The 24,594-nt window shown below is 38.7% G+C and overlaps 2 protein-coding genes across 2 annotated transcripts; one reads left to right on the top strand and one right to left on the bottom strand.

Annotated features, from left to right (window-relative positions):
* Positions 1-7,882: 7,882 nt before the first annotated feature.
* LOC135080584 (CDAN1-interacting nuclease 1) lies at positions 7,883-10,560 on the bottom strand. The gene is made up of 5 exons (XM_063975255.1): positions 10,055-10,560; positions 9,730-9,882; positions 8,613-8,757; positions 8,380-8,429; positions 7,883-8,297 (listed from the first exon to the last, which is right to left on the bottom strand). Exons 1-5 carry the CDS (start codon positions 10,168-10,170, stop codon positions 7,919-7,921), a joined length of 843 nt encoding a protein of 280 aa, XP_063831325.1. The 5' UTR covers positions 10,171-10,560; the 3' UTR covers positions 7,883-7,918.
* A 4,430-nt stretch (positions 10,561-14,990) lies between these two features.
* LOC135080580 (cysteine protease ATG4D) lies at positions 14,991-19,008 on the top strand. The gene has a single exon (XM_063975250.1). The coding sequence runs from the start codon at positions 16,840-16,842 to the stop codon at positions 18,262-18,264; it is 1,425 nt and encodes a 474-aa protein (XP_063831320.1). The 5' UTR covers positions 14,991-16,839; the 3' UTR covers positions 18,265-19,008.
* Positions 19,009-24,594: the final 5,586 nt, after the last annotated feature.

Raw genomic sequence — 24,594 nt, 5'->3', positions numbered from 1 at the left:
TCTTAAAGACCATGGGTAAGTTATACGAACGTATAATTGTTTCTCGATTAAGAGATTATGTTTTTTCTAATAATCTCTTAATAAACGAACAGTTTGGCTTCCGCGCCTCACATTCCTGCGTACAACAGGTGCACCGCTTAACGGAGCACATACTTAGCGGCCTCACTGCTAAGCCACCCGTAGGGACAGGAGTGTTATTCTTCGACGTAGCGAAGGCATTCGATAAAGTCTGGCACAACGGCTTGATTTACAAGCTTTACGAACTCGGTGTGCCGGACAGTCTCGTGCACATCTTACGTGACTTTTTATCGAATCGCACCTTTCGTTACCGAGTAGATGGCTCCCTCTCCTCCCCCCGCCCCATAAGAGCCGGAGTCCCCCAGGGCTCCGTGCTCTCGCCCATCCTCTTTTCATTGTACGTCAATGACATCCCCAAATATCCGAATACGGATTTAGCCCTCTTTGCGGACGACACCGCACTCTACAAGTCCGGACGTAATCGGAATTACGTCATCTTGGCGCTCCAACGCGCAGTCACACAATTAGGCGAATGGTTCAGGAAGTGGCGTATCGAGGTAAATCCTGAAAAAAGTGCAGCAGTGTACTTTTCTAGGGCTTTGTCTGCGAAACGTCCTCCGGTTCGCACTCGTCCCAATGTCCCCACCCATCTCACCTTATTTGACCAAACTATTCCTTGGAAAAGTGAGGCCAAATACTTAGGTGTCACCCTCGACCAGAGATTAACGTTCGCTCCGCACCTCAGACGCGTCTTGAGCCGTGCAAACCACTACATCCACCGACTCTACCACCTAGTTGGAAGGAAAAGTAAATTGTCACTTAGAAATAAGTTGACAATTTACAAAACCTGCATCCGTCCAGTGTTGACTTACGCCAGTCCGGTGTTTGCTCACACTACCTGCACAGACCTTAAGAAATTCCAGACCCTCCAAAACAAATTCTTACGCCGAGCCGCGGATGCCCCGTGGTTCGTGCGTAATACGAATCTCCATAGAGATTTCGAGATCCCATCGATTGATCACTTTATGAAAGAAGCCTCTCGCCGCTACTTTGATAAAGCGATCAACCACAAGAACCCTCTTATCGTTAGCGCCGCCACGTATACACCCCAGAAAGATGTCGCTGCCCAATACCGACGACCTAGGCATGTCCTAGACGACCCGGACGATCCTATTACCGAATTTCTGAACACAGACATCACTGCCTTAAGCACGCCAACTACTCCACAACACAGTAGCTCGTTACACCGTACTCGCCGGCGAGTACGAGGCCCTGCCTTCCATTTCGGACGGTACAGACATGTACCGGGCCGGTTCTCCCCAATCCGTCCCCCGGACACGGCCTGAGCCGAGGTCCGAGCCTACCGTGGCGCCCTCAGGCCGCGTCCGTAGTCCCCCTCGATCGGGCCCACTAGAGTGAGCCCGCCGTAGGCTGGACTTTGGTCCAACACCGCGGTGGGCAACCCTCTAGTTGGGTTCGCCACTGATCGGGCGCCTTATGCGCTCGATACGGGCCGATCGCGAACGTCGGTCTGCGACCGACGCGGACGAGCCTGGGCTTCGCTTCGCGACGATCGCCAAACGGCTAGAGTACCTTCTGTACTCGCCACTCTGCCCGGTGAAGTTGGAAAAGCTCTTCAAGCTACCAGCGCGCGTCCCTTCAAAAAAAAAAAAAAAAAAAAAAAAAAAAAAAAAAAAAAAAAAAAAAAAAAAAAAAAATCCAGCTGGCATGTTCAGTTCAGAGAACAAGTGCTCCAAGCAACAAGTGATCTGAAGAAGCAAGAACTGAGAAAAGGAAGCGAATAATAAACGCGAGAAGTCTCAGCAAGTGAAATAGTGGTTTTATTCCTGCAAGTAGCACCTACTACGCCTGACATAGTAAGGGCAAGCTCTCAACGGCAGTCATCATCGTCCGGTCAGCGCTCTCGAACACACACAAACGCATACAGTCCACTGCAGTCCACCACAAGTATAATCAATTAGTAGTCCAGTAGAATTAGATTTTAAATCGGAAATAATTCCTACAAAAGATTTTATTGCTTTAATGGCTAAATTGGTTGCCAATTAAGACTCTCCTAGGTTTTCGACTTCGACGGAGTTGTGCTTAAGTGGTGGGGGCCCCCGAAAGGGGCGCTTTTTCGGTTTTCCGTTTATACCGCGTAAAGGAGTTACCCTATCGAAAAGTGGTGTTCCTGACGGTTGAAGGGCATTTAATCCTGCATTAAATAAGACCAAATTCATATGCTTTGGACAAACCGTTCTCGTGCAAATGTTCGGCAAAGTAGAAAATATGTCTATAATTAATGACCCTCTCCACGTCCAATAGTTCGTCACCCGTGGGCTCCCAAGCCTTGTAAAGGGTCGCCTTAACCAGCGTATCCCTGTCAAGGCTCACGAGTTGGATTCGCTTATCCTTGTTCGTCCCAGCCGTTCCTTAACTGCGGTTGCTGCACCTCTCCCTGGCACTCTCCTGAACGACTCTGTGTTACCTAATGTGGCTGCCCCTCTTCCTTGTACCCTCCTGTACGATTGCATTGCTTAGCCATATGCCTGGTCCAAGGTTCGACGCCACAAAATCAACTTCGTACTCGTGACAATAGTTTAAATACTATTTTCCGTGCTTGCAACATTTTTCTTTACTGCTTCGCCTTTATTAGTCGTGGAGTGATTGTATATATCCTATAGCCTTCCTCAATTTATGAGCTATTCAACATAAAAATATTTCAATCAAACTAGTAATTCTTGAGATTAGCGCGTTCAAACAAACAAACAAAAAACTCTCCAGCGTTTTAATAATGAACTTGTTGTTGTTGATTTTTGGCGGCGAACCTTAGACCAGGCATACGGCTAGGCAACGTAGTTGTGCAGGAGGATACAAGGAAGAGGGGCAGCCACAGTAGGTAACACAGAGTTTTTCAGGTGAGTGCCAGGAAGAGGTGCAGCAACCGCAGTTAAGGAACGGCTGGGACGAACAAGGATAGGCGCATCCAGCTCGTAAGCCTTCATAGGGTTACACTGGTTAAGGCGCTCCTTTTCAAGACTTGGAAGCCTGCGGGTAACGAGCCATTGGACGTGGAGAGGGTCATTAATTATACACATATTTTCTACTTTGCCGAACATTTGCATGAGAACGGTTTGTTCAAAACATATGAATTTGGTCTTATTTAATGCAGGATTAAATGCCCTTCAATTCAACCGTCAGGAAGACCACTTTTCGATAGGGTAACTCCTTTACGCAGTGTAACCGGAAAACCGAAAAAGCGCCCCTTTCGGGGGCCCCCACCACTTAAGCACAACTCCGTCGAAGTCGAAAACCTAGGAGAGTCTTTATGGGCAACTAATGAAGCTATTAAAGCACTAAAATCTTTAGTAGGAATTATTTCCGATTTAATTCATTTTTGTGTTTATTTCTACTGGCCTATAGGGTTCCTTGGCAAAAAAAAATTGGGAAACCCTGCACTACATCATTATTTTTTTATTTGAATTTAAACGTCTAGTAGATACTTTCATAAAAAAATTAATAAATAAAAAAGTCACACTAACAACTATTCTTGGGTCTCAATAAATGAAAAACTTAGTATTTTAATAATAATTGTATCACCTAATTTTATCTGGATACATTATTTTAAGTCCTGCTCAAACTGTGAGCCCTGTTTTCTAATATAAGCTCGTAGTCTGTTTCTCACTTCTGTTTTTGTGACTCTTGTTGTCAAACTGCTGAATATCTTTAGCTGTCCCCTGAATGCGCTCTATTAATCTGTGTAAAACAAAGAGACTGCAGAAAATACACTCAACATCAAATAAATCGCACCTTCCGCGACGCGAACTTTAAAGATTTTCTTCTGACACAATCATGGTGCTTCAACAATATTGGTGTTATTTGAAAGCCCAATAAATATCCTTAAAGAAAAACACATTTAATTTCTAAATAAATGATTATCATATACCATAAATGTGACTTGAAAAGAGACCTCACTTTGGGATCACCCCTGGGATCAATTAGACCAAATTTTATGGTTATAAAACCAAATAATGATCTCACGTGTCCTCTTTAACAGATGGATACCGATTAATCCCAACTTAACAGTTTTATAGCCATAAAAGTTGGCTCAAGCGTAATAGCCTATTTTTTGAAAAAGTGACTCTGGATCCTTCTACAGACACATTTTTGGGGTAAAAACCTTTCCTTTAATGAAATGAAGCTTAGAACTAGGCTTTTAAATGGTGCCAATATTGTCGGCCGTTTGGTGTAGTGGTTCAGAACGGACTACTATGCCGAGAGGTCCCGGGTTCGATTCCCGGCCGGGCAGAAATTGAAATGATGAATTTTAATTTCTGTGACGGGTCTGGGTGTGACTATGTATAATATTTATGTATTTAAAAAAAAAAGTATATAAGTAGTATATCCGTTAAGCTAGCACCCATAACACAAGCATTAAGTTGCTTACTTTGGGGCTAGCTGGCGCTGTGTGAAATTGTCCAAAGATTTATTTATTTATTTATTATTATTTATGGGAAGTGGGGATACATACGTTTGAAAGTGCTTGTTGCGGGAGGTGCGATTTATTTGATGTTGAGTGTAGTATGATTGCAGAAAGTAGGTACATATTGCAGAAAATAGTAGGTTAGGTTAGAACAGTGACCCTGAACGGGCGAAGGCGAGTGAACGGAGCGAGCGTGCCGCGCTGTGGTGCCGCCTCAGATCATTTCTATGATCTGAGGGTGCCGCGGTAGCGGCCGCCGCGAGCGCTATTGTAGATTCACTTCTATTGTTAATGAATCATTTGGGAATTTCGATAAAAAGAATAAAATATGAAAATTAATTTAGAACAAATTTAATATTAACTACTCACTAAACAAAATAATAACCACAACTTAGTTACTACCACAAACATAATATTTGTATTCCATTCTATGCACCAATCAAATTGTTTTGTAAATAGGTAGTTTATCGTGAAATATTTTTGCCACATGAAACATTTGGCAAAACATACTTTCATCATCATCATCATTTCAGCCATAGGACGTCCACTGCTGAACATAGGCCTCCCCTAATGCTTTCCACGTTGATCGATTGGTAGCGGCCTGCATCGGCTGCATCCAACATACTTTGCCAAACAATGAGGATCAGTACTGTTGTAGAAAATTCAATAAAACTATTATCTACGTTAATCTTTAAGACATAAGAAAGATATATCTTTTTGAATTATCCAAATCGGACCATTACTTACGAAGATATTAAGTAATAAACATAGGCCGTTTTTGCCGCTAAAAGTCAACGTACGCAAGGCCGCGTGACGTCACTATATCCGAATCGAACGCAGCCGGCGTACTATTGGGATGGAAAATATTTTTTTCCGGCTAAACTATCAGTTTTAGAAAAAAACTTTTAATAACATTTATTCTTCAAAATAAAGTAACCTATCGACCAGTAATTTTTAAAAATAAAAATTTTGAAAAATAAGTATTGCTGTGTCCAAATCATACCCAACTTCTGGCCGAGGTGTTCGAGGAGTGTGCCTCTCCACACAACTCCTGGGAGGTTATTCAATCATAATAACGCCACTTCAATACTCACACACACTTTATTATTAAAATATTATCAAAATCTTAACTCAGAAAAACTAAATAACAGGTAGGTATTGCGTGTACATCGAAATGATTTTCATAGCAATGTCTTGTAGCCTAGGCAGAGTGTATCTGCCTCAGCTATACCTTATTGTTAGAAGTAAATAAATTAATACTTATACATTTTTATATTTTACTTGGAAGAAGATATGACTCTAACAACACTTATGTACACTTTATTTGAATAAATCGCCAAATATACCACCGCGGAGACCCCAAATGCGTCTCTGCGTGCCATTGAATCGTATGAGCGTATGGATTTTTTGCGTTATTTTTCACAATTTCCATTTTTAAAAATTACCTATCGATAGCTTACTTTATTCTGATGAATAAATGTCATTACAAGTTTTTCTCTAAAACTGATAATTTGGCTAGAAAAAAATATTTTCTATCCACGCAGTACGCCGGCAGCGTTCAAATCGGATATAATGACGTCATCGTCCCCGCGCCGGGCGGTCAGTGAACTTTTTTAGTAATTTGGCCATAACTTCGTCAATTTTTGTCGTAGAACAAAAATTTTTGCACTGTGTATTAAGGATTTCTTAGCCCTATAAATCTGCATTCACAGCTAAAAATCGAAATGATCCTTATTGCGATGTGATAATTTGGGAACGTTTTTTGGCCAAACATTAGTAATCCAAAAATTTGCAGGTCTCCAGCTTCCTCATTGGCCCTAGAGCAATTCCAAGTAACTACTTATACAAGTATAAAAGCCTAATTAAAGTCATCAAACGTCTCAGTCATTAATTTAGAGCCACTAGAACTTCATAACTATGAGTTGTTTTTTGAATGTAAGCTGAGGACACGTGTCCCCAGCTGACACATCTGACGATGAGTGAGCAGAGCATGCGGCGGCTACATATAAATGGGTCTGATGGTGGAGCTAGAAGGTGGCCATGGAAACTCTGTAGCGAAACGATGCAACCCCATCGAGTTTGGGCCCGTTTGAATCGTATTGATGAGTACTTTGTTCCTATGTGGTAACCAGGGTCTGTTGATGGAGTTGGAAGGTGGTTATGGGAAATCTGTAACAAAACGATGCAGCTCCATCGAGTTTGAGCTCATTTGAATCACATTTACGAGTACTTTCTTCCTATGTGGTAACCAGGGTGTGATGGTGGAGCTAGAGGGTGGCCATGGGAACACTGCAACGAAACGATGCAACCCCATCGAGTTTGGGCTCGTTTGAATCATATTGACGAGTACTTTGTTCTTATGTGGTAACCAGGGTCTGATGATGGAGCTGGAAGGTGATCATAGGAACTCTGTAACGAAACGATGAAGCCCCATCGAGTTTGGGCTCGTTTGAATCGTATTGACGAGTACCTACCTACTTTGTTCCTATGTGGTATCCAGGTCTGATGATGGACCTGTAAGGTGGCTGTAATTAAAAATAAAAGCCTGGAGTGACAATTAGAAGAAACGATTTTTTTTAACATGCATTAATAATGTTTTTACACTTTCTTCAAATTTTATCTACCTACCTAGTACCAGCGTTGCCAGTTTTTTTTTTTCGCCAAGTCGGGACTTTGGTACTTTTTGAGTGAAAATAGCGGGATTCTTCCGTCAGAAGCGGGACAGTAAAAAAACGTATATAATCAAAGGTTTTCAAATATTTATCCTTTTATTTGACTTAAAATTACGTTTACGTGACAATAGATAGCAAAAGTAGCCATAGAAAATGCATTTTAACAAAAAAATAATATTTTAAATCAGATTTACTCTATCGTTAAATTCGTCTTTAGAATAAAAAAAGAAAAAAAAAACAAAAATCGAAATAAAAAAAGTATTCTTTAGAATAATATGGCGTTTCAAACAATAGTCTGGTGAAGTGAGTGTCTCTCTCCGAAAAGCGGGACAGAGCCTGTCCCGCGCGGGACATTTAAATTTGATTAAAAAATCGGGACGTCCCGCCAAAATCGGGACGTCTGGCAACGCTGCTTGGGACCTACATTGAACAAAGATAACAATTAATGATGTCGTAAGTACACTTTGTTACATATCTTAGATTGCCCACTGTGTTTGTTAGGTTTAGTGTCGACGAGTCGGCGACAATCGCGTTTGTTTACGATCCTATGCTTACCCTGTCTACGCGGGTGATGCAGGTCTATAGTAGGTACCTACAAGCTGTAACAAAATTAAACCTTCAGGTTTGTAATCTCACTCTCGAGTCGGTGCGCGAGTCCGACTCGCACTACGCCGGTTTTGTGTGAATAGAACAGAAATACAACATATAATTATCTTTAGCTATAGTTTTTATTATATTGTTATTATTACAATTCATATTTATACTGGGTAATGCTAGACTTCTCTGGAAAACTAGTACGGAGTATGAACATATTATTGACCTCTGGCATTGAATTTAGTGTTTCTAAATAACCAAACCAATATATGACTAGACCAGGCCCAAACCTGTTCCAGTAACACATTAATTGTTCTTTTAGGTAACCAGAATGATTTTCTTCATCACCAAACAGGGCTTTACTTTCCACCCAGTTTATTATGAATCCATCCACTGCAACAGGAACATCAAGTTTAAAGTCAGGAGTTTTATCATATCCTCTTGATCGTAATATGTTTTCATCAGAAAATGTAATATTCATTAATCTCAATTCTCTTTCTAATCTGAGTTCATATTCTAAGCCAACAGACCTGTAAAAAAACAATGGATGTTATTGTAGATTACTACCAGAAAAAGTTCAATGAAAACAAGACTACTGTGGGTAATACTCACTGCTTTATTATGTCTGCGTGAGGTCCATATTGATTATCATTCATAACACCCTGTAAAATGATCTCCGTTTTAGTGGATTTATTAAGTTAATTTAAATAGTATCAAAACTTGAATGCTGAGATGCATATTATTTAAAAAAACTGCTCTAAATAATTATGAAAAATGACTTGTGCAGGGAATAATCTATAGGCATATGGTTTATTTTTGTTTTTAACAAAGCAACATTTAATTACCAAAAATACTTGATATGCTAAGTCCTTATCTTCTATTAGTGTTGTGTCTTTCATGGATTTCTTAGTCATAAGAGAATCAGAATAAACATTTTGTAATAATGATCTTGCAAAGAGTGCAGGACTTATTCCCTGGCGTTCTGCCAACCTAAAAGGAAGCATCCATTTTACAATTAACAACATAACATTGAGGCAAACTAAATTAAATAAGTGTAAGTATCAATGGTATGATTCCCAAAGAATGTGATTCACATATTTATTTAATTTCAGAACAGCCCCCCTAGACAAGTGGCACTTTTTGATCGAAAAGAAAATCAAACTCCACAGTTTTGATGGATTCGATTATCAATTCGAACAAAAAAGGGCTTTTCGACCATTTTTGACTGGTTTACGATTTTAAAGTGCACTTTGTTTAGAACCCTCTGAATACTAATAATCCAAAAATAGAGTTACATAGTTGCATATATTTAGCATTATACTAATAATGCATTTTGCATATTAATGACTATAAAAATAGCAGATTTCTTATCTGTAGAATACGTCACATCTATGACAAAGTTAGGTATTTGTTGACTTAGATGGTTTTTGTTCAATATTAAGAGTCTACTATACAGGGTGGAAACGATAAGTGATCTCACTCGATTATTTCTAAACTATACAAGATATCAATAAACCAGTTATTGATCCTGAAAGTGCTTCATGAGCTCTATCAAACGGTATTAATAGTAGGTTACAGAATAAACTGGATCTATCCGAAACTTCAATGTTTCCAGCTTCCATACATTTGGTAAAGTCACATTATTTTAAAAACTACATATGATATCGTAAAACTGATTACTGATTCTAAAAGTGCTTCACAAGCTCTATCCAATGGTATCAATAATAGGTTACAGAATAAACTGGATCTAACCAAAAATTCAATGTTTCCTTCTTCCATACATTTAGTACTACCACAGTCATGACACTCATCTCTTGACAATATTATAGCAAGCCTAAAACCAATGTTTTTCATCGAGTGAGATCACTTAACGTTTCCACCCTGTATTTTATTCAAATAAAAGGTGTTCAATCAGTCTGGACATTGCCTTTAATTTAAAGTCAAATTATATGTACTACTTACTGCAAAATAACAATGCCACCATCGGTTTCTTTCATCAATTCCTCATAGAGATCATGATATTTACTTGATATAATAGGTGACTTTCTGTAGTTCTGTTTCATAGACCTCTGAACCAATAATGATATGATGCTCCCTAAAGTACATGGTGGTAAGCTGAAATTATTAAAATTTGTGTCAATTTATTGATTTTTTCCACTCTGGATACTTAGGGCTTATAGGTTACCAATAACCCTTCTTCATCTTATTCTTTATATGATATTTTACTTTATCATATCACTCTATTAGTCTTTACATTAAATGCAGATTAATATTAAAAATAACACACTGTTTATATTTCTTTTTCAGCTCATTTTCACTTTTCCTGCTAAACGAATTCATTTTGTTAAAGTCGCTGACAATAGAATTGTAAACTTCTAATTTTAACGGTTTGATAAAAGCCATTTCAGAGTGAAAAACGTAGATTTAGGATTTGATTTGTTTGTTTTTTAGTTTGTTTTCCGGAAAATTATGTATAGATGACCCACGCTGAACTGTCCCACCAAACTCAATGACAGGGGGGCGCTACCATCGTTCAACTATATGGTTTCCAACATGGCAAAAATCGAAACCAGCGATCCGGTATTGACGGTGGCGCCCCACTGTCAATGTCATGCATAGGACAGTTCAGAGCCCCGATTACGGTAACTTTTAACGTCTACAATCCAGACACGCTTCATCGATTCTGCGATACGATTGGTCAAAACAGCTGACGTACGCTGTTGAACGACCAATCGTATCGCAGAATCGAGAAGCGTGTCTGGATTGTAGACGTTAAAAGTTACCGTAATCGGGGCTCAGTATTTTGGAACTATATATTAAAATACCTAATCTGTCTGTTTTTTTTTTCATAGAAGTTAACAACGGCTTTGGATAAAAGATAAAAATGGAGGCCACACTTGGAACAACAACTTGAGTCAAATACCTACTTATCTCTATCTCGCTCTCTGTGGGCCGACCTCTCTTTTTAGTGTGGATTGTAGTATTGCTATCTCCTTATTTAAATCTCCTAGTAAATTCTTCGCAATAGCCAATTCACTAACCAAATCAGAAGTTAAATAAATAATTAAGTATTTGAACTACGATTACCTAGTTAAATTAAAAATCACATAATTGTCGGCCGTTTAGGCTTAATGTGTTGGCGAATCAGGGAATTACAATCCCAATTCCTGGGGAATCGGTACCATATTGTGGCAACATCGGCCCAATCCGGCCCATCATGGCGGTTGTTTACTATTTTGTTTATTATGTAGTTAATTTCGTTTGAGATTTTTTACAGGACATAATCATTGTTTTATCACAAGAAATGGTGCAAAATTTTGTAGTGCGTGGTTGCGGTAGTACGTGGTGTCCTGGAAGTGACTTAAGATTCCACGCGTAAGTGTTTATTTCGTGATTTCCGACATTGGATCATTGTAAACATTTTTCACATTTTTCATTTAATTTCTTCCTAAAACGTTTTACCAGTATTTACACTTATCATTTAATGATACCTATGTCAAGAAATAAGTATTTTACATTGAGTTTCATTGACTTTGAGCAAATTTATATTTTTTGTTTATTTAGAAAGAGAGAGTGCCCACAGAGAGCGAGATAGTGATACATAGGTTATGCTTCAAGTAGGTATTCGGAGTGTGGCCTCCATTTTGTGACTGATAGATGAATGGCTGCGTTCAGCCGAATAATTAGCAAGAATTTGCTATAGTTCCAAAATACTGGACTGTCCTGTCGATGACATTGACAGTGGGGCGCCACCGTCAATACCGGATCGCTGGTTCAGATTTTTGCCATGTTGGAAACCATATAGTTGAACGATGGTAGCGCCCCCCTGTCATTGAGTTTGGCGGGACAGTTCAGCGTGGGTCATCTATACCTGAATGTCTCCAACTTCCTCATTGGCCCTAGAGCAATTCCAAGTATACCATCAATAAAAGCCTAATTAGAGTCATCAAACCTCTCAGTCATTCAATTAGAGCCATTAGAACTTCATAACTATGAGTTGTTTTCTGTGTGTAAGCTGAGGACACGTGTCCCCAGCTGACACATCTGTATCTTCGTAAATATTTATGCTACGATAATGTATTATACCTCAAAAATTACAGTCGAATCCAAATAGTAGGCTTTCCAATTTTCAAGACTTTAGCTCAAATACTGTTAAAACCACGATCAAAAAACTATGTGCGAGCTGGAGTACCGTGTCTCCAGCTTACACATCTGTATCTTTGTAAATATTTAAGCTACATCAATGTTTTATATCTCATAAATTAAAGTCGAATAAAAAAACCCGACTTCAAATCTTTCAAAGCTTTATCTCGAACCGTTTTCGAACTACGAACCGATATGTATGTGTAAGCTGGTGACACGTAACACACGGTGGATTATTAAAACCGTATAAGTTAGAGTTGCGTTTTAAAGATCAAATAATTCGTTATAATTAAAGTACACACGAGACATAATTTCAAATCTCTAGGCCTCTTAGTTTCAGAATTAAAAGCCAAAAACTATTTTCCCGCCAAATAATTCAAATAATGTGGGTCGACTGCGACGTTGCCGTTCCGTGCGTCCACTAGAGCAGTCGAATTTGAACCTAAAAACTAGTAGCGTTTGAATCATTTTTATTTGTAGTTTAAATCATTTAATTTCGATTATAAGAATTTTAGACTAGGAGCCGGCTGATTTGTGTATTGAGTACCTAATAACCTATATTTTATTAATAAGAAAAAGCTAGGTAAAACAAAATTATATTTTAATATACAAGTAACGAACTTGTTTCCAAAGGCTCAAATATTTGTGGCGTTTCTAAACGCAACCACTTTAATTTTTATTTAAATACCGTGAAGTCCCACGATTCTGCTACGTCAAGTGGCAAAAATGGGCAACAACTATATTTTGCTCTATGGTTACAAACAGATTTTGCTCTATGACAAACACAGTTGACAATGAGGGTTTTCGCGATTGAAAAATCCGCCAGATGGCAATAAGTAGACGCGAGGTCCAAATGCTGCATGATTGGTTATTTTTGACATGACATTGACAGATATGTCAAAATCCACCAATAACGCAGCATTTGGACCTCGCGTCTACGTATTGCCATCTGGCGGATTTTCCAATCGCGAAAACCCTCATTGAATTCTTCTTCTTTTGTTGAAGAATCAAATAAAAAAAAAATTAACTACAAGAATAAGCGAACATAACGACATATACAAGGTTTCCCAAAAAGTACTGTCAAGCCGAAGCCCAGAGGTAGAGTATCACTAGGGCTACCCGAATACTCGATTTTTTCAAGTTATTTATAATTTTCAGATGATTTATGATGATGATGAAAATCTTTATCATATTTCAAAAACCGGGATAAAATCTATCCTACGTCCTTTCCCGGGACTCAACCATTATTTATTATCTGGGGGCACGGCAGTGCCCCCACCAAGTCGAGCAAAAAAGCGGCACGGCCGTACCATCCTTTTCTCGAAGCAATTCAGGCCATTTTCGACTGCCTGTAACTTCGTTGTGGATAAAACTAGAAGGCTGAATTTTCATTAGCTATGCAGGCATTGTAAAGACACGGTATATTTAAAATTTCATTCAATTTGAACCAGTAGTTTGAGAATTATAACGGGTCAAAGTTACTTAATTTTGTCACTCACTGACTCACTGACTCACCGATCATCAAAACTCTAAGGCACTTCTAGCAGACCTAGAAGCTTCAAATTTGGAATATAAGTAGTGTTTGGTGTATGAATCAAGGAAAAACTAAAATATTTGGGGGCACGGTAGTGCAACCGCCAAGTCGAGTAAAATTTTTCAATTTCGGTCCAGTTTTCTAGATACATAACTGCTGTCTACAAAATACAAAAAGAAATGAGATCCCATCAAAAACAATACTTGTCAAAAAAACCAAGTCTCGCAACTCAGTTGTTCTACGGTAAAAAGTTGTGAGATCCATGTAATACCAAGTCCAGGCCAGGAAATCTTTAACGTTTTACATAAATATATTGACTTGGCCATCGCATGAAAACACGTGTAAATTAAATTATTTAGTGCGATGGCCAAGTCAATATATTTATGTAAAAGGTTAAAGATTTCCTGGCCTGGACTTGGTATTACATGGATCTCACAACTTTTTACCGTAGAACAACTGAGTTGCGAGACTTGGTTTTTTTGACAAGTATTGTTTTTGATGGGATTATTTATTTATAAAATATAGGTTATTAGGTACTCAATACACAAATCAGCCGGCTCCTAGTCTAAAATTCTTATAATCGAAATTAAATGATTTAAACTACAAATAAAAATGATTCAAACGTTACTAGTTTTTAGGTTCAAATTCGACTGCTCTAGTGGACGCACGGAACGGCAACGTCGCAGTCGACCCACATTATTTGAATTATTTGGCGGGAAAATAGTTTTTGGCTTTTAATTCTGAAACTAAGAGGCCTAGAGATTTGAAATTATGTCTCGTGTGTACTTTAATTATAATGAATTATTTGATCTTTAAAACGCAACTCTAACTTATACGGTTTTAATAATCCACCGTGTGTTACGTGTCACCAGCTTACACATACATATCAGTTCGTAGTTCGAAAACGGTTCGAGATAAAGCTTTGAAAGATTTGAAGTCGGGTTTTTTTATTCGACTTTAATTTATGAGATATAAAACATTGATGTAGCTTAAATATTTACAAAGATACAGATGTGTAAGCTGGAGACACGGTACTCCAGCTCGCACATAGTTTTTTGATCGTGGTTTTAACAGTATTTGAGCTAAAGTCTTGAAAATTGGAAAGCCTACTATTTGGATTCGACTGTAATTTTTGAGGTATAATACATTATCGTAGCATAAATATTTACGAAGATACAGATGTGTCAGCTGGGGACACGTGTCCTCAGCTTACACACAGAAAACAACTCATAGTTATGAAGTTCTAATGGCTCTAATTGAATGACTGAGAGGTTTGATGACTCTAATTAGGCTTTTATTGATGGTATACTTGGAATTGCTCTAGGGCCAATGAGGAAGTTGGAGACATTCAGGTGAATTTGCTAGCAAAATGGCTATTGGCAACCGCCGAAAACTTTAGCATGTTTTCGGCTAGGACACGTTTTCTAAACTTTAAGGTGCTCCGTGTCCCTTTTCCCTGCTTTTCCCACTTGTATTAATACTCTTTTAAGTACAAACGATCAAGATATTAATTTGTCGGCGCCGGACACAGATGCTGCAAATTATTATTGATGATTAATAGTACCAATCTTAATATTATGTTATCTGTAGAAATCTGTAGAGCGGAAGGTTTGTGATTCCTAAACGTAACACCCGACTGATGCGCAGAAAAAGATAACTGTCAATCAGTTGTGTCATGTCAAGTGTGAGCAGGCGGCTACGAGGTTATCTTTGAAAGCGTGTTGAGTTTGGTGGAACGTTAAATTGTAGGAAAAGTGATTGTCAACCATCCAAGATATTATCTCCTTGCCCGTTAACCCACGCCAATGGAGATTCCACCCCTAGAGTTCCTTCTGATAGAGACCCAGTGCCTTTATCAGAAGTGGGATTCGAAGGGCACTATTCAAAGGAGATAAATCTTTCAGCATGCACACCTACGCTACGCAACTCATCAAGTTTTACATGGAGGATGCTGGCTCAGACATTGAGAGTTGGTGCAGGTTGACGGAAATTATTGTGATTGACGTAAACTGGAAGGGCCTTTGTGAGTGAGTGAGTTGAGGGGGCCGGGCCAAGGGCGCCCGGGCCACCCTGTTGCCGTGGTTGAAGGGGCTGTTTACGCCCGGGCCACGCTGGTGTAATGTTGGTTTCCTGATCGCACGGCTGCATGCCTGGATCAGCAGTAATAGTGGTAGTTGGGTTTGAGGTAAATGGTTGAAGGAGCCTTGGCTTAAGCCTTGCGCGTCGGGCCATGTTACCTAAACCCTGGTTTCCTGGTCGCATGGCTGCATGCCTGGATCAGCAGTAGTAGTGGTGCGGTTTGAGGTAAATGGTTGAAGGAGCCTTGGCTTAAGCCTTGCGCGTCGGGCCATGTTACCTAAACCCCGGTTTCCTGGTCGAAGGGGCCTCACGCCCGGGCCAGCTGTAATGTTTTGGTTTCCTGGTCGGGCTTCGCGCCCGGGCCAGCTGTAATGGTTTGGTTTCCTGATCCAGGGTCATCACGCCCTGATCAGCTGTATTTATTGTGATTCTACGATCTGATATTCGCACGCTCTGTAGTCAGGAATGGACGAGCTGTGATAATAAGAAATTGAATGTTTACAGATGGACAAACCCTGGACTAAGCGCACGAGGCCGTGCGATAGTCAGGCTGGCCGTGTCGGCGCCGGACACAGATGCTGCAAATTATTATTGATGATTAATAGTACCAATCTTAATATTATGTTATCTGTAGAAATCTGTAGAGCGGAAGGTTTGTGATTCCTAAACGTAACACCCGACTGATGCGCAGAAAAAGATAACTGTCAATCAGTTGTGTCATGTCAAGTGTGAGCAGGCGGCTACGAGGTTATCTTTGAAAGCGTGTTGAGTTTGGTGGAACGTTAAATTGTAGGAAAAGTGATTGTCAACCATCCAAGATATTATCTCCTTGCCCGTTAACCCACGCCAATGGAGATTCCACCCCTAGAGTTCCTTCTGATAGAGACCCAGTGCCTTTAAATTTTATAGTTGAACGATGGTGGCGCCCCTCTGTCAATGAGTTTGGTGGGAATTCAGCGTAACTCTATGGAATTCAGTGTTAGTCATTTAATGCCTTTGCCTAAAACAATTTAATAAACCATGAAAAAACAATCAGCTGTCATGTCATATAATATGTCACTGAGACAGTTGTCTGTGGTGGGTGGTGTGAATTTTATTTTGGTTTTTTTCAATTCTGGATTTCGTGGACTAATGAATTTAATGTGACCTATACAAATATTCCAAGTAAAAGATTAATTTTATTTAAGTAGAACAATGTCACAAGTGCTTGGTTAATTGTGAGATTCAAAGAGTGCACAGACAGAATGAAGCAAGATGTATCATAATCAGTGATACCAAAAAATCCTTTCTTTGGAGTTACACATAAATTATGTAGAATGAACAGACCGCCTTCAACACTTAGTTCCGAGATTCCAGAACTATCAACGCGAGCCAATAATGATGCTACACAAGGAACACCCGCCTTGAGGCTGGATAGAACTAAACCTGCTGGATCCAAAGACAATGGACGTGACGGTTCCGATGATTTGCTCGACCTCAAAGGAAAGGTGGAATCTCGCTTACTGTCTATGTGGAATAACGTCAAATTTGGATGGACAGTTAAACTGAAGACAAGTTTTTCTAAGGAATCGCCTGTTTGGCTGTTGGGACGTTGTTATCATCGAAAATTAAGTCCAACTGGTTCTCTTGAGTCGTCAACTGAAATCGGAACTGAAGCAACTGCTCAGCAACCTATTGAGCAAATATATGGCGAGGGTATAGAAGGATTCAAATCTGATTTTATCAGTAAATTGTGGATGACATACCGAAGAGAATTTCCAACTATGTCTGGTTCTACATTTACCACCGATTGTGGATGGGGTTGCATGCTCCGTAGTGGGCAAATGATGCTAGCTCAAGCATTAGTTTGCCATTTTCTTGGACGTTCATGGAGGTGGTCACCAGAAAAACCTATACAGAATGCAAGAGAATTTCAAGAAGACTGTCTTCATCGTATGATAATAAAGTGGTTTGGTGACAAATCATCAGTAAATAGCCCATTATCTATTCATCATATGGTAAGATTGGGTGAATCTTTGGGTAAAAAACCTGGTGATTGGTATGGGCCTGCCTCTGTGGCACACTGTCTTAAAGCTGTAATGACAGCAGCTTCCAAAGAAAATTATGAGTTTGATAGTTTAGAAGTATATGTTGCTCAAGACTCAACAATTTATGTCCAAGATGTATATTCCAGTTGTCAGTTGCCTAATGGCTGTTGGAAATCTCTAATACTTTTAGTTCCTGTTAAATTAGGTACTGATAAATTTAACCCTATCTATGGTCCATGTCTAACTTCTTTGCTGACTTTGGATTTTTGTATTGGGATAATAGGCGGCAGACCAAAACATTCATTATATTTTATTGGTTACCAAGAAGACAGATTGATACATTTAGACCCGCATTACTGCCAAGAAATGATAGATGTGTGGCAGCCTAACTTCTCATTACAAACTTTTCATTGTCGATCCCCCCGCAAAATGCCTCTCAGTAAAATGGATCCTTCATGTTGTATTGGTTTTTATTTAGGAACTCAGCATGATTTTGAGACATTTGTTAATATTATTACATCATTCCTAGTTCCCCAGGGTGTCTCAGCCAATTTTGAATATCCTATATTCACATTGCATAATGGATCTCGTAGCAGCGTTATGAACCCACCAAATATTAGATATTCTATATATGAAAATGAACAAAACTGGGTTACTCCAAACATTCACGATAGTGATACTGATATTGAATCAGAGGAATTTGTTCTTGTGTGATGTCATCTTTCTACCCACAGGTGGAAAGTTGGAATAGGAGTACTCTAATTATGTTATTTGTAGTAGAATTCATGTAAAAATGCTGTTATAATATTATTATTATTAGATAGTTAATGTTGTTAAAACTGATTAAGTGGTTTTATGGTTGGCATGCATTGTGTCATAGTCAGCTTATCGAAATTGACTACAAATAGAAAATATGTAGTGTATAAGGTAAGGGCATTCCCCAATATTTATTTTTATCTGAAATCCAATGGGAAGTCTAATATGATTCCCATGTGACACAGTCTGTGCTAACCATTATACTCTGTATTTGTTTATTTACTCTCAGGCTTGGTGTGCAAAGCTAAAAACTTGCCTGTAAACTTACAGAAAGTTAAAGTAAATACAAAATGTAATTAAAATAAATAAAGAGTTTTATTTAAACATGTACTTATTATGTAAATGTTAAACAATTTATTTAATTTCTACCTGCTATCACTGCTACTCATGCATGTTAAGAAAGTTAAATCTAAAGAACTCACACACACACACACACAATCCTGATTTGAAGGTCTATTCTACTTTGATCACCTGTAAAATTTGATCAAAGTGAATTTCATCTTATTATCATCATGAACTTTATCCATGGGTGATCAATTAGAACTTAACAGTCCTATGTATGTACCGATATTAATACTTAGCTTTTCTGCCATAAGTGTATCATTAAATTAATCATTATGAATTAAAGTTTTAATTATTAAATTATTGTTCATTATTTTAGAGCCCTAAAAAATACCTGCCTATTTAGTAGTGTACCATCAAACTTTAAAAAAAATGCGCTCCAAAACACCTTGAGAGGCAATTTTGGGTCTATCGCTTTTACTTACCTACTCTTACTCGAGTAAGAGAGATGGATATTTTATTTTGATTAATCGGATATTGCGTTAGAAAGTACAAAACCTCGCTGAAATGCGACTTTTGTCTCTTCCACGCACTCACCCACAGGTGAGAGATCTGTGGTGAGAGAGACACTCGCCTTCCTGCGTTCGCCTCGTTCCGTATCCGTAGCACAGAATAAGTACCGTAGGTAGGTACCTATATTACTTTAGGTGTGTGCAACTGCGCAGTTAACTATAATCGGGTTGTAGCCCCGTTGAAAGTACTCTGGGCCTTGAATTTACACGTTGATACCCGAGAGTATGAAGGGTTCTATTACGATATCTACCCGAAAGGAAAGGTGCTAACGCCTTTGTAAAAACTCAAAACACCGGCCAAGTGCGAGTCGGACTCACGCACCGAGGGTTCCGTACAAACCTAAGGTAGGTAGGTATACAGGGTGGAATTTTGTAATGCCACCTGGAGGGAAAGTACCCTTAATACTGTAGACAGAAAATTTTACTCAAAGAAAACATTCCTTTATTTTTTAAAGAAAGAGAACTGCATTCAAAGAATTTCGAAAATTTACCACCATACCAAAAATTTTTCTGTAAATAGGTAATTACAATAATTTAAGATTTCATGGTTTTCCTTACATTCGATTTATCAAGTTTGTTTGAGAGATTTCATCCTTGTACTTAACCCTAACGATCGATGCATTAAAAATACAGGGTGTAATTTTTAACATAGTTGGTTCGATTCCCGGGTGTAGCAAGTAAATTTTTGGAAATCTTTGAATGCAGTTCTATTTCTTTTCAAAAATAAAGGTATGGTTTCTTTGAGTAAAATTTACTATCTACAGTAGGTATTATGTGTACTTTCCCTTCTGGTGGCGTTACAAAATTCTACCCTGTATAACTTTTATATTAGATACTAGCTTTCCGCCCGCGGCTTCGCCCGCGTGGAATTTTGTCTGTCACAGAAAAACTTTATCGCGCGCGTCCCTGTTTCAAAAACCGGGATAAAAACTATCCTATGTTCTTTCCCGGGACTCAAACTATCTCTATGCCAAATTTCATCAAAATCGGTTGCGAGGTTTAAGCGGGAAAGCGTAACAGACAGACAGACAGACAGAGTTACTTTCGCATTTATAATATTAGTTGGGATGAATTTCAATTAAATACCTCTACGCGTTTATGAGGAAAGGAGTAGGTAGTAACTTTAAAATTTAAAAAAAATCTACTTACCTACTAGATCTCGTTATGGAGAGAACTCTTCGGCGTGCTATGCGGTGCGATACCCGAATCTCATTACACAAGTTACTCTATGACCCGAATGCCCGTTCGCATAAAGGGACGAGTAGGTATACAGAGCGGGTTACCTACACCATCGAATTACAAATGATCGAAAATCAAAATATCGAACACGTTTCATCGAACGATCGAAATATCGAAAGATCAAAATATCGAACGTTCAGAATATCGAATTTACAAATGATCGAACGATCAAAATATCGAATGATTAAAATATCGAAAAACCAATATAGAGGTTTGAATTAAATGTCACACGATTAATGTAAATAAAACATAAATTCTTAAACTCATTTTTTTTATTTCCCACTTTTGGGTACCATAGTCAACAAGGAACCCTTACCTCCATCTTCCTATACTATGCAACATAAGATCGACTTTCGATATTTTAATCATTCGATATTTTGATCGTTAGATCATTTGTAAATTCGATATTCTGAACGTTCGATATTTTGATCGTTCGATATTCTGATCTTTCGATGAAACGTGTTCGATATTTTGATTTTGGATCATTTGTAATTCGATATGGTGTAGGTAACCCATACAGAGCAGCCGTCAGACCAGCCATGACATACGGAGCCGAATGCTGGCCGCTCAAAAAGCAGTATGTACCTACGAAAACCAATTGCACTGCGCTGAGATGAAGATGATCAGATGGGTAGGTGGTGTAACTAGGCTGGACCATAAATATGTAAGAAACACACACATAAGAGGCACCTTCAAAGCATTCAAAGTGAGACCTATCCCAGCTAAATTACAGGAGAGCCGTCTGCGGTGGTACGGACACATCATGAGGCGACCACCCAACCATATGACCAGAAAAGTTCTAGACATCCAAACTAAGCCCCGCGGACGAGGAAGACCCCGAATTACATGGATGTCAATAACTACCTTAAAGAAGCCCAAGTTAACAGTAAGACAACCCTGGATTGAGCCGCCTAGAGGCATGAATGACGCGGAGGGCCGTCCCCAAATAAAATGGGAATGGGTCAGGCTAAGAGAGAGAGTTCTAAGTATGGGGAGTGGGGACCGACCCCCAATATTTTTTCTATTTTTATATAAATATCTTAATGCGGTTCACCACAGAATACATCTACCTACATACCCAGTATCAACAGTATAATAGTATAGCTCTAGTTTCGGAAAAAAGACAAGTGGCTGTGACATACGGACAGACAGAATCTAAAACCCTAAAAAGTGACCAAAAGAGACCCTCTCTTGAGAGAGTGCGTGAGCTGGGACCTAAGCAATTTTTTCAGAAACTGGTTCAGGATGCAAAAGTCCCCGCCTCTAAAAGGAATCATCGAAGTCATAGGAGGGTTCCCACTTTTGAGTTTATTGCAATATGTATAATGGTGTTTCCTAGAGAAAAAATATCTATGAGACTATGACGCGATTAAAGCCAATGAAAATTAAATGTTCTAGTTAGATCTTTTGTCCTAAACACTTTTTTCAAATACCTACCCATTTTCGAACTACAGGTCCGGAAATGTGAAAATTTTCAAAACAAACTCCAGCAGCCAGCTGTTCCTTGCTACTATAACAAATGCAAAACTCAAGGACTGAACGGATTTGGTTACAATTTGGTAAGTATTTATAATCTACACCGGCCATTGCGAATCATTGGGGGAGGCCTATGTTCAGCAGTGGACGTCCTATGGCTGAAATGATGATGATACATTTGGACCTGGATTAACATATTGCCACTTTAACACGAGCGAAGTAGCAGGGAACCTGGAGCTAAGGTAGAATAGAATATTGTTTATGTCATTGAAGTAATATTACTACGTATAGAACAGACATCGCGAACAAAATATGTACAGTGCGGGGTGCGGGGCGGGAATTTGACGGACAGCTGTCAGTGAAATCCATGACTATCAAGTTTCATAATTTATGGCGATAAAATCTGCACCAGAAAATGTCGTACTTCATTGATAGGATTGCACGAATAGTGACGTTCCTGCGGTCGCCTCATCATAGACATTGTGAAACGATTGTGAAAATAAACAAATCGGCTAAATTGTGTTAAATTTTCATGGTGCTCAATAGCAAAAAGGTTCAGCTACTTACATTATTTTCTTTTATTATATTGTGCGTTTCCTGTAATGTAATCTAAGCTCCCCTCCCTTAGACTAAAATTAGCCCTCCTAGACAAGTGACAAAACGTAGCAGTTGAAACATTCGAAATCACTTCGCTCTGCCGTTTTTTGGTGTTAGTTACTTCACTCTGTGATGCGATTTTAAAATTACAACTGGCGATTCCGAATTCACAACTGAGGGGACTGAGGCTAATCGTGTTACTTGTGTTACAAGTGCGTATGGGCTTCATACTGATGCTTAAGCCATTAATTATTTTTCTTCCCGATTAAAATCTAATGTAATCGATAATCGCCTTGAGAATCGTTAACTGGTATTTTCTAATTCGATAAAAAAATTACCCATCTCTAGTTTAAAACTGTCATCCAACAGCGCACGAAATATTATGAGTTATAGATAATGATACCATTACAGAGGCGACACTTCGTTTACGTTTAGTTTCTGCCTATTGAATTGGATACTGTAAGGAAACATCGTCATCATCATTTTAGCTACTGGACGTCCACTGCTGAACAAAGGCCTCCTCTAATGATTTCTACATCGCCCAGTTGATAGTGGCCTACACCCAGCGTCTTCCTGCTATCTTCAGTCAGTCCATCTTGAGATTTTGGAAAAATTCCCACTCGTCACGGTAGGAACAAAGCTAGGGATGACCCACGCCTTCACTCCAGAACCAATAAAATAACTGAAAGTCAGAAACTTTCAGTTATTTTATTGTCTCTATTGTTAACTATCTCAGTGGTTGAGTACACGTATAATAGCTGTGAGGTAGAAGTTACGGGACTATTCCCACCTCTCCTTTTCACCGCTGCATCTCCTGTGTAGCTAGCACCTAGACTAGTTGATTTAAAGCCAAGGTATATCAGTTTTTAGGTAATGACTTAGTGCATCTAAAAATGTAAAACTTTCTAGTTTTTTGTAACATTGAAAAATCTAAAAAGAAGCATCATTTTTTTTACCAAGTGTTTCTAAGAAATTTAAATGGAGGCTTTTGATGACAACGTATTGCTTACTTTTTCAGCTGTCGAACGAATCACTTTTATACTCATAGGTCCTGTACATCGGTAGATTTGGTAAATAAATGAATCCATCCGGACTCAGAAACTAAAAAAATTAAAATAGCTGTAATTTTTTAATACTGGATTTGTCGATTAAATTGATCATATTACTGCGCCCTAACGGGTCGGACACTGGTGACCAGACACACTGTACAATTATTATAATTTTAGCCTATCTCGTGAGCTAGGTGTCAATAATTAGGGTGATTTACTAACTAACCAGTCGCATACGAACAACAGCAGTGAGATTCAAACAAGTTTGATCCATGATGCCGCACGACTATTGTGTGAGCCCACCCGTAACCCAAGCTTATTTAGCTTAACACAAGGGGCTGGACGGGACTATTAGTAATTTGTGCAATACAAAGTGCTTATAATCTTTAAAAAAATCTTTTTATTGCTGTATTTAACCTTCCTTTCGTATACTAATTTATGCGTCAGTGTCAAGTCTGCGATTTTTATTCTTTGAAATTTTCGTAAAATGGCTGCCGCCGCGGTGACGCCTTGTAATTAACAAATTAAAATTAAATTAGTGTTTTAAAGTGCTTAAATGTACAACTTAATGGTAAAAAGTCATTCCTTGATTTTTACTTAATATGTATCTGGAGTTATTTGAAAAGTATTTTCGTCTATAGGATGGCATATTTCAAAAAACAAAACTGCACTCAAGCGTGTTGTCACAGCAACCGCTGAGCACATACTAATTGGATTTCGGTCCGTGGACCTATTTACGTGCCAGAAACAGTCTAGTTGACATGTCTTCTCTAGTACGTAGTACATTATAACCACAGTAGATATATGAGCTAAAGCAGTACGGAAACTTAGCCCTTTCGGCGAGTTAAATACCTACACTTCAACTGAGTGTTAGGGTTGGCACTCTTAATCTTTATAAAATTAATAAGGTTCTGACTTACTTATTTATTAAAACGTTTATTTAGGTTTTTTAATTATCAAATAATTAGGTTCTATAATGATTGAATACATAATCGAATAAATTGATTAAGTAC

The sequence above is a fragment of the Ostrinia nubilalis genome, chromosome 18 (genome assembly GCF_963855985.1).
Source record: "Ostrinia nubilalis chromosome 18, ilOstNubi1.1, whole genome shotgun sequence".
In the NCBI taxonomy this organism is placed as follows: Eukaryota; Metazoa; Arthropoda; class Insecta; order Lepidoptera; family Crambidae; genus Ostrinia; species Ostrinia nubilalis.
This window is presented reverse-complemented; position numbering and strand designations above follow the sequence as displayed.

Excerpts from the sequence above, each read along its gene's own strand:
- LOC135080580 (XM_063975250.1), top strand. The coding sequence starts at position 16,840 with ATGAACAGACCGCCTTCAACACTTAGTTCCGAGATTCCAGAACTATCA.
- LOC135080584 (XM_063975255.1), bottom strand. The coding sequence starts at position 10,170 with ATGGCTTTTATCAAACCGTTAAAATTAGAAGTTTACAATTCTATTGTC. Across the intron at positions 9,883-10,054 it reads CTGAAAAAGAAATATAAACA|CTTACCACCATGTACTTTAG; the intron begins GTGTGTTATTTT and ends TAATAATTTCAG. Across the intron at positions 8,758-9,729 it reads GGTGGCATTGTTATTTTGCA|GTTGGCAGAACGCCAGGGAA; the intron begins GTAAGTAGTACA and ends GCTTCCTTTTAG.